The sequence below is a fragment of the Macaca fascicularis genome, chromosome Y (assembly GCF_037993035.2).
Source record: "Macaca fascicularis isolate 582-1 chromosome Y, T2T-MFA8v1.1".
Taxonomy (NCBI): domain Eukaryota; kingdom Metazoa; phylum Chordata; class Mammalia; order Primates; family Cercopithecidae; genus Macaca; species Macaca fascicularis.
The window spans coordinates 1,230,471-1,240,161 of record NC_132903.1 but is presented as its reverse complement, the minus strand read 5'-3'; the positions used below and the strand labels follow the sequence as shown (position 1 = coordinate 1,240,161).

General features: G+C 49.1%; 1 protein-coding gene across 7 annotated transcripts in view; it reads left to right on the top strand.

Annotated features, from left to right (window-relative positions):
• The first annotated feature begins 229 nt into the window (after nt 1–229).
• The window catches only part of LOC102127776 (probable bifunctional dTTP/UTP pyrophosphatase/methyltransferase protein), a 42,109-nt gene continuing 32,647 nt past the window's right edge, over nt 230–9,691 (top strand). For all 7 annotated transcript variants that reach the window (XR_012430430.1, XR_012430431.1, XR_012430432.1 and 4 more), the window contains exons 1-2: nt 230–363; nt 6,252–6,383. Coding sequence is in view for 3 of the 7 variants with exons in the window: in XM_074030388.1 (XP_073886489.1) it covers nt 271–363; nt 6,252–6,383 (225 nt within the window). In the remaining 4 variants the exon portion in view is untranslated. The remainder of the gene's footprint in view (nt 364–6,251; nt 6,384–9,691) is intronic.

Genomic DNA, 9,691 nt, shown 5'->3' with positions numbered 1-9,691 from the left:
AGGGCAACGACGGCGAGGCCGGGGCGGGGCATCGCGGGGAGGCCAATGAAGGCATGGACTGGGCGTGGCCTCACGGGGAGGCCAATGGAGGCGTGGAGTGGGCGTGGCCTGAAGGGGAGGGCAACGACGGCGAGGCCGGGGCGTGGCCTCGCGGAGGCGGGCGGGGCGTGGCCTCGCGGAGGCGGGACTCTTGCCGCCGCTTTTTGCAGCTGCGCTCACCGCGGGCTCTGGGCTCAGCTCCGCGGACTCCCGGCTCCCGGCGTGGGCGCCATGGTGCTGTGCCCGGTGATCGGGAAGCTGCTGCACAAGCGCGTGGTGCTGGCCAGCGCCTCCCCACGCCGTCAGGAGATCCTCAGCAACGCGGTGCGGCCTGGGCCTGGGCGGGGCAGGGGGCAGGGGGCGGAGGGGCTGAACCCAGGAGGGCCCAGAGACCCAGGAACCCGAGGGGTAGGGACGGGAGAGTGACCCGAGACCCTGAGGGATGGGGGAGGGCAGAGTGACCCGGGACCCCCAGGGATGCGGTTGGGGAGAGTGACCCGGAAGCTCCAGGGATGGGGGAGGGGAGAGTAACCCGGGACCCCCGAGGGATGGGGGTGGGGAGTGACCTGCGACCCCTTAGGGATGGGGAAGGAGAGAGTAACTCGGGACCCCTAGGAATGGGGAGGGTAGAGTGACCGAGGACCCCTAGGGGTGGGGAGAGCAGTCTGACCCTGGACCCCCATGGATGGGGACGGGGAGAGTAACCCGGGACCCCTAGGAATGGGGAGGGCTGAGTCACCCAGGAGCCCCTAGGGGTGGGGAGAGCAGTCTGACCCTGGACCCCCATGGATGGGGACGCGGAGAGTAACCCGGGACCCCTAGGGTTGGGGAGGGCTGAGTCACCCAGGAGCCCCTAGGGGTGGGGAGAGCAGTCTGACCCTGGACCCCCATGGATGGGGACGGGGAGAGTAACCCGGGACCCCTAGGAATGGGGAGGGCTGAGTCACCCAGGAGCCCCTAGGGGTGGGGAGAGCAGTCTGACCCTGGACCCCCATGGATGGGGACGCGGAGAGTAACCCGGGACCCCTAGGGTTGGGGAGGGCTGAGTCACCCAGGAGCCCCTAGGGACGGGGGAGGGGAGAGTAACCCAGGCCCCTAGGAATGGGGAGGACAGAGTGACCTGGGACCCCCAGGGATGTGGGAGGGGAGAGTAAGCCGGGACCCCTAGGGATGGGGAGGGCTGAGTCACCCAGGAGCCCCTAGGGACGGGGGAGGGGAGAGTAACCCAGGCCCCTAGGAATGGGGAGGGTAGAGTGACCCGGGACCCCCAGGTATGTGGGAGGGGAGAGTAACCCGGGACCCCTAGGGATGGGGGAGTGGGGGAGAGTAACCCAGGACCCCTAGGCATTTGGAGGGCAGAGTGACGCGGGACCCCCAGGGTTGGGGGTGAGGGGAGTAACCCAGTACCCCTAGGGATGGGGTTGGGGAGAGTGATCCCGGACCCCTAGGAATGGGGAGGGCAGACTGACCCAGAACCCCCAGGGATGGGGACGGGGAGAGTAACCCGGGACGCCTTGGGTTGGGGAGGGCTGAGTCACCCAGGAGCCCCTAGGGGTGGGGGAGGGGAGAGTAACCCAAGACCCCTAGGAATGGGGGAGGGAAGAGTCACCCAGGACCCCTAGAGATGGGGAGGGCAGAGTCACCCAGGACCCCTAGAGATGGGGAGGGCTGAGTCACCCAGGACCCCTAGAGATGGGGAGGGCAGAGTCACCCAGGACCCCTAGGGATGGTGGTGGGGAGACTAACCCGGGACCCCCTAGGGATGGGGTTGGGAAGAGTGACCCAGGACCCCTAGGCATGGGGTTGGGGAGAGTGACCTAGGAGCCCCTAGGCATGGGGTTGGGGAGAGTAACCTGGGACCTCTAGGAATGGGAAGGGCAGAGTGACCCAGGACCCCTAGGGATGGTGGTGGGGAGACTAACCCGGGACCCCTAGGGATGGGGAAGGGGAGAGTGACCTAGGAGCCCTAGGCATGGGGTTGGGGACAGTAACCTGGGACCCCTAGGAATGGGGAGGGCAGTGTGACCCAGGACCCCTAGCGATGGGGAAGGGGAGCGTGACCCAGGACCCCTAGGGATGGGGATGGGGAGACTAACCCAGGACCCCCCTAGTGATGAGGGAGAGCAGAGTGACCCAGGACCCCCTAGGAATGGGGAGGGCACAGTGACCCAGGACCCCCTAGGGATGGGGGAAGGGAGAGTGACCCGGGACTCCCTAGGGATGGGGGAGGGGAGTGACCTGCGGCCCCTGGGGATTGGGGAGGTGAGTGATCCAGGACTTCTAGGGATGGAGTGAGCCCTGTGTCTGAAGGTTGGGCTTCATCGTTGGGGTGTGGGAAGTGTTTCCTGGTGCCCCCGTGGGGATCTTATTGCGGGTGGTAGTGGGCCTAGGCAGTGGGTGTCTGCCTCTCTCTGGAGCCCTAATGACATGGAGGAGAGGGTCTAGTGATGAAGGGATAGTTACTGGTGATGGGGGTAGTTACTGGTGATGGGGGATAGTTATAGGTGATGTGGGATAGTTACTGGTGATGGGAGATAGTTACTGTTGATGGGGGGATGGTTACTGGTGATGGGGGGATGGTTACTGGTGATGGGATATAGTTACTGGTGATGGGGGTTAGTTACTGGTGATGGGGGGTAGTTATTGGTGATGGGGGGTAGTTACTGGTGATGGGGATAGTTACTGGTGATGGGGGTAGTTACTGGTGATGGGGGGCAGTTACTGGTGATGGGGGGTATTACTGGTGATGGGGGGGTACTACCCTCACTGGTGATGGTGGGCAGTTACCGGTGATATGGGGTAGTTACTGGTGATGGGGGTAGTTACTGGTGATATGGGATAGTTACTGGTGGTGGGGAGTAGTTACTGGTGATGGGGGTAGTTACTGGTGATGGGGAGTAGTTACTGGTGATGGGGGTAGTTACTGGTGATATGGCATAGTTACTGGTGATGGGGGTAGTTACTGGTGATGGGGGGTAGTTACTGGTGATGGGGGTAGTTACTGGTGATATGGCATAGTTACTGGTGATGGGGGTAGTTACTGGTGATGGGGGTAGTTACTGGTGATGGGGGTAGTTACTGGTGATATGGCATAGTTACTGGTGATGGGGGTAGTTACTGGTGATGGGGGGTAGTTACTGGTGATGGGGGTAGTTACTGGTGATGGGGGGTAGTTACTGGTGATGGGGATAGTTACTGGTGATGGGGGGTAGTAACTGGTGATGGGGGGTAGTTACTGGTGATGGGGATAGTTACTGGTGATGGGGGTAGTTACTGGTGATGGGGGGTAGTTATTGGTGATGGGGATAGTTACTGGTGATGGGAGTAGTTACTGGTGATGGGGGGTAGTTACTGGTGATGGGGGGTAGTTACTGGTGATGGGGAGTAGTTACTGGTGATGTGGGGTAGTTACTGGTGATGGGGGTAGTTACTGGTGATGGGGGGTAGTTACTGGTGATGGGGGGTAGTTACTGGTGATGGGGGGTAGTTACTGGTGATGGGGGGTACTACCCTCACTGGTGATGGAGGGCAGTTACTGGTGATGAGGGATAGTTACTGGTGATGCAGGGTAGTTACTGGTGATGTGGGGTAGTTACTGGTGATAGGGGTTAGCTACTGGTGATGGGGGTTAGCTACTGGTGATGGGGGTTAGCTACTGGTGATGGGGATAGTTACTGGTGGTGATGGGGGTAGTTACTGTTGATGGGGGTAGTTACTGGTGATGGGGGTTAGTTACTGGTGATGGGGTAGTTACTGGTGATGGGGGTAGTTACTGGTGATGGGGGTAGTTACTGGTGGTGGGGAGTAGTTACTGATGATGGCAGAAAAGTTATTAGTGATGGTGGGGTAGTTACTGGTTGCCTATGGATAGAGCAGTGGGCAGGAGTCTGCTCTTGGGAACTAAGGACAGGAGGTCTGGTACCCTGGGAGAGGGGACCCCACGTGCCTGGGCCTAGTGACGGGGATGAGAATGGTCTGGGTGCCTTACAGAAGGCATGGGTCTCCATGATGGGGGGTGACGGGGCATAAGGCAGGAGTCTACGTGATCTGGGGTTGAGGTCTGCGGGGCAGGTCCAGGGCTTGGTGACTGGTGCCCTGAAGACCAGGATGGGCGTTGGGGCCAGGATCTGGGTACGCCTTCAAGAGGTGAGGAGGGCTGAGGAGGGTGTAAGAGTTGAAGAAAGATGAAACAAGAAAAGCAGCTTCACAGTCAAAGACAGATTTATTTTGGAGAATAAGCCTGAGGGGGGCTTCCGGCGGCGTTCGGTCGGGAGCGTTCTCTTACAGACTGAGGGTACTTAAGGGTTTAGGAAGGGAAGCCTATGGCGGGCTCGGAATGTTTCTGTGTGAGGCAAAGTTGACTGATGGGTTGGAATGTCTCTGGTCTGAGGGGAGCTTATCTTGGCCTTGGGATGTTTCTGGTCACAGTGGTTTATTTCAGGGTTTGACTGTTTCTGGTCATGCTGACATTAGCCATGAGGCTCATGATTTGGGGCTGGTTTTAGGCGGTTTTTAATCAAGGGAACTTAAAATGGTGGCACTTAGGCCGGGCGCGGTGGCTCAAGCCTGTAATCCCAGCACTTTGGGAGGCCGAGACGGGCGGATCACGAGGTCAGGAGATCGAGACCATCCTGGCTAACATGGTGAAACCCCGTCTCTACTAAAAAATACAAAAAACTAGCCGGGCGAGGTGGCGGGCGCTTGTAGTCCCAGCTACTCGGGAGGCTGAGGCAGGAGAATGGCGTAAACCCGGGAGGTGGGGCTTGCGGCGAGCTGAGATCCGGCCACTGCACTCCAGCCTGGGCGACACAGCGAGACTCCGTCTCAAAAAAAAAAAAAAAAAAAAAAAAAAAATGGTGGCACTTGTCCAAGATGGTGGTAAGTGTCCAAGATGGCCGTGCATGTCCAAGATGGCCGTGTGTGTCCAAGTTGGCCGTGCGTGTCCAAGTAGGCAGTATGTGTCCAAGATGGTGATATGTGTCCAAGTTGGCCGTGCATGTCCAAGATGGCGGTGTGTGTCCAAGATGGCCGTGCGTGTCCAAGATGGCCGTGCGTGTCCAAGATGGCCGTGCGTGTCCAAGTTGGCAGTATGTGTCCAAGATGGTGATATGTGTCCAAGTTGGCCGTGCATGTCCAAGATGGCGGTGTGTGTCCAAGATGGCGGTATGCATCCAAGATGGCAGTATGTGTCCAAGTTGACCGTGTGTGTCCAAGATGGCAGTGTCTGTCCACGATGGGGGTGTGTGTCCACGATGGCGGTGTGTGTCCACGATGGCGGTGTGTTTCCACGATGGCGGTGTGTGTCCACGATGGGGGTGTGTGTCCACGATGGCGGTGTGTGTCCAAGATGGCGGTGTCTGTCCCAGATGGGGGTGTCTGTCCACGATGGCGGTGTCTGTCCAAGATGACGGTGTGTGTCCAACATGGGGGTGTGTGTCCAAGATGACAGTGTGTGTCCACGATGGCGGTGTGTGTCCACGATGGCGGTGTGTGTCCAAGATGGCGGTGTCTGTCCCAGATGGGGGTGTCTGTCCACGATGGTGGTGTCTGTCCAAGATGACGGTGTGTGTCCAACATGGGGGTGTGTGTCCAAGATGACGATGCTTGTCTGTCAGAGGGGGAGATGCGGAGTTACCTGAGCCCTGGCAGGTTGTGACAGCCAGGGGCACCCCCACTGGGGGCATTTACCACCATCATTCCTGACCCCACAGTCTCTGCGGGGATCACTACCTCTCAGACCAGGCCTCCCCAGGGACGCTGTTGTCTCTTCCTGGGTACCAGGGATTGACTCAGAGCCATCATTGCTTCCTTTCCCGCAGCCATCACTGCTGGCATTTTTCCTGAACTTCCTGTGGGCAGGATGGTTTTACCCCAACCATCAGGGCTCCGGGAACCCTCTGCCACCATTGACTCATGCGTTCAGGGCCTGAGTCAATCCTTCCCCGCTGGCCTCTTCGTTCCTGGCTTCTTCCTTTGCCAATGTCTTCCGTCGAGAGCCAGGAAGGCCCCCGGTCAGTCCCTGAAGGCCCCTAACCACACTTAGGGAAAGCTCTGGTGAGTTTCCGACTCCCCGGCCACACTCAGGGAAGGTTCGGTGGATGGAGGAGAAGATCGGGGCGTGTAGCCAACATCTCCTGCCAATCTTGCACGTTCCGTTCCGTTTTCTTAGGATCTGTCGTTGACCCTCCTGACCCCTTTTTCTTCTGTTGCAGGGTCTGAGGTTTGAGGTGGTCCCCTCCAGGTTTAAAGAGAAGCTGGACAAAGCCTCCTTCGCCACTCCGTACGAGTACGCCATGGAGACCGCCAAGCAGAAGGCCTTGGAGGTGGCCACCCGGATGCACCAGGCAAGGAGCCCCCTGCCCTTCTGCCCCCATGAAAATTCCTTTGCTCTGACGAGGGGATTTGCAGGTGCTAAATATCCATGATACAAATAAGTGTCATTCACAAGATACAGTTGGTGCCACAGCTGAGCTATTACTATGTTACAATGTAATGCGCTATTGCAAGTAACCTAATAGTTACTTAGATAATAGTATCATTTATGATACAGAATTAATGTAGCTTATCTGTTACTACATGTTATAGTGTTCTCTTGCAATTGATATCATAGTATCATTTATGATATAGAATTAATGTAGCTTATCTGTTACTATGTTATTCTCTTGCAATTGATGTAGCATCATTTATGATACAGAATTAATGTAGATTATTACTATATGTGTTATATTCTCTTGCAATTGATATCATAGTATCATTTATGATATAGAATTAATGTAGCTTATCTGTTACTATGTTATTCTCTTGCAATTGATGTAGCATCATTTATGATACAGAATTAATGTAGATTATTACTATATGTGTTATATTCTCTTGCAATTGATATCATAGTATCATTTATGATATAGAATTAATGAAGCTTATCTGTTACTATGTTATTCTCTTGCAATTGATGTAGCATCATTTATGATACAGAATTAATGTAGATTATTACTATATGTGTTATATTCTCTTGCAATTGATATCATAGTATCATTTATGATATAGAATTAATGTAGCTTATCTGTTACTATGTTATTCTCTTGCAATTGATGTAGCATCATTTATGATACAGAATTAATGTAGATTATTACTATATGTGTTATATTCTCTTGCAATTGATATCATAGTATCATTTATGATATAGAATTAATGAAGCTTATCTGTTACTATGTTATTCTCTTGCAATTGATGTAGCATCATTTATGATACAGAATTAATGTAGATTATTACTATATGTGTTATATGCTCTTGCAATTGATATCATAGTATCATTTATGATATAGAATTAATGTAGCTTATCTGTTACTATGTTATTCTCTTGCAATTGATGTAGCATCATTTATGATACAGAATTAATGTAGATTATTACTATATGTGTTATATTCTCTTGCAATTGATATCATAGTATCATTTATGATATAGAATTAATGTAGCTTATCTGTTACTATGTTATTCTCTTGCAATTGATGTAGCATCATTTATGATACAGAATTAATGTAGATTATTACTATGTGTTATATTCTCTTGCAATTGATATCATAGCATCATTTATGATACAGAATTAATGTAGATTATTACTATGTGTTATATTCTCTTGCAATTGATATCATAGCATCATTTATGATCTAGAATTAATGTAGATTATTACTATGTGTTATATTCTCTTGCAATTGATATCATAGCATCATTTATGATCTAGAATTAATGTAGATTATTACTATGTGTTATATGCTCTTGCAATTGATATCATAGCATCATTTATGATATAGAATTAATGTAGCTCATCTGTTACTATGTTATTCTCTTGCAATTGATATAGTATCATTTATGATATAGAATTAATGTAGCTTATCTATTTATGTTACAATATTCTCTTGCAATTGATATCATAGCATCATTTATGATACAGAATTAATGTAGATTATTACTATGTGTTATATTCTCTTGCAATTGATATCATAGCATCATTTATGATACAGAATTAATGTAGATTATTACTATGTGTTATATTTTCTTGCAATTGATATCATAGCATCATTTATGATCTAGAATAATGTAGATTATTACTATGTGTTATATTCTCTTGCAGTTGATATCATAGCATCATTTATGATACAGAATTAATGTAGATTATTACTATGTGTTATATTCTCTTGCAGTTGATACCATAGTATCATTTATGATATAGAACTAATGTAGCTTATCTGTTACTGTGTTATTCTCTTGCAACTGATATAGCATCATTTATGATATAGAATTAATGTAGATTATTACTATGTGTTATATTCTCTTGCAATTGATATTATAGTATCATTTATGATATAGAATTAATGTAGCTCATCTATTACTATATGTTTTAATATTCTCTTGCAATTGATATCAGCATCATTTATGATCTAGAATTAATGTAGATTATTACTATGTGTTATATTCTCTTGCAATTGATATGAATAGTATCATGTATGATATTCAATTAATGTAGCTTATCTATTACTATGTATTCTAATCTCTTATGGTCGGGCGCGGTGGCTCACGCCTATAATCCCAACACTTTGGGAGGCCAAGGCGGGCGGATCACCTGAGGTCAGGAGTTCAACACCAGTCTGGCCAACATGGTGAAACCCCATCTCTACTGAAAATACAAAAATTATCTGGGCGTGGTGGTGCACGCCTGTAATCCCAGCTACTCAGCAGGCTGAGGCAGGAGAATTGCATGAACCCGGGAGATGGAAGTTGCAGTGAGCCGAGATCATGCCACTGCACTCCCGCCTGGGCGACAGAGCAAGACTCCGTGTCCAAAAAATAAAAAATAATTTATCTTGCAATTAATATAATAGTATCATTTATGATATACAATTAATGTAGTTTATTACTATGTGTTATAATATTATCTTGCAATTAATATAATAGTATCATTTATGGTATACAATTAATGTCCAGTATTACTATGTGTTGTAATATTCTACAATTAATATAATAGTATTATATATTGTAATAGTATGATATAGAATTATGTAGCTTATTACCGTGCCACTATGTAATATCTGATTGCAATTAATGTAACATCATTTCTAATATAGAATTATGTAGTTTATGTGTTCCTATATGCTACAATGCAATATACAATTATAATTAATATACTACTATCATTTAAGATTTAAGATTCATGTAGCTTATCTGTTACTATGTTATGAATGTAATATTGCAATTAATATAGTAATATCAGTTACAATATAGAATTAACATCTATCACTATGTGTTGCGATACACAGAATTAGTATGTGTTACTGTGTGAGACTATGTAATACACTATGACAATTAATATAATTGGATCATCATCTAGAATTACGTCACTTATCTGTTACTATATGCTACTATGTAATACACTATTATTTTAGTAGAGGTGGAGCTTCACCATGTTGGCCAGGCTGGTCTCCAACTCCTGACCTCAGGTGATCCACCTGCGTCGGCCTCCCAAAGTGTTGAGATTACAGGTGTGAGCCACCGCGCCCGGCCGTAATACACTATTATAATTAATACACTCCTGTCATTTAGGATAGAGAAGTCATGTAGCTTATCCATTACTATATGTTATATAATGTATGACTCCAAT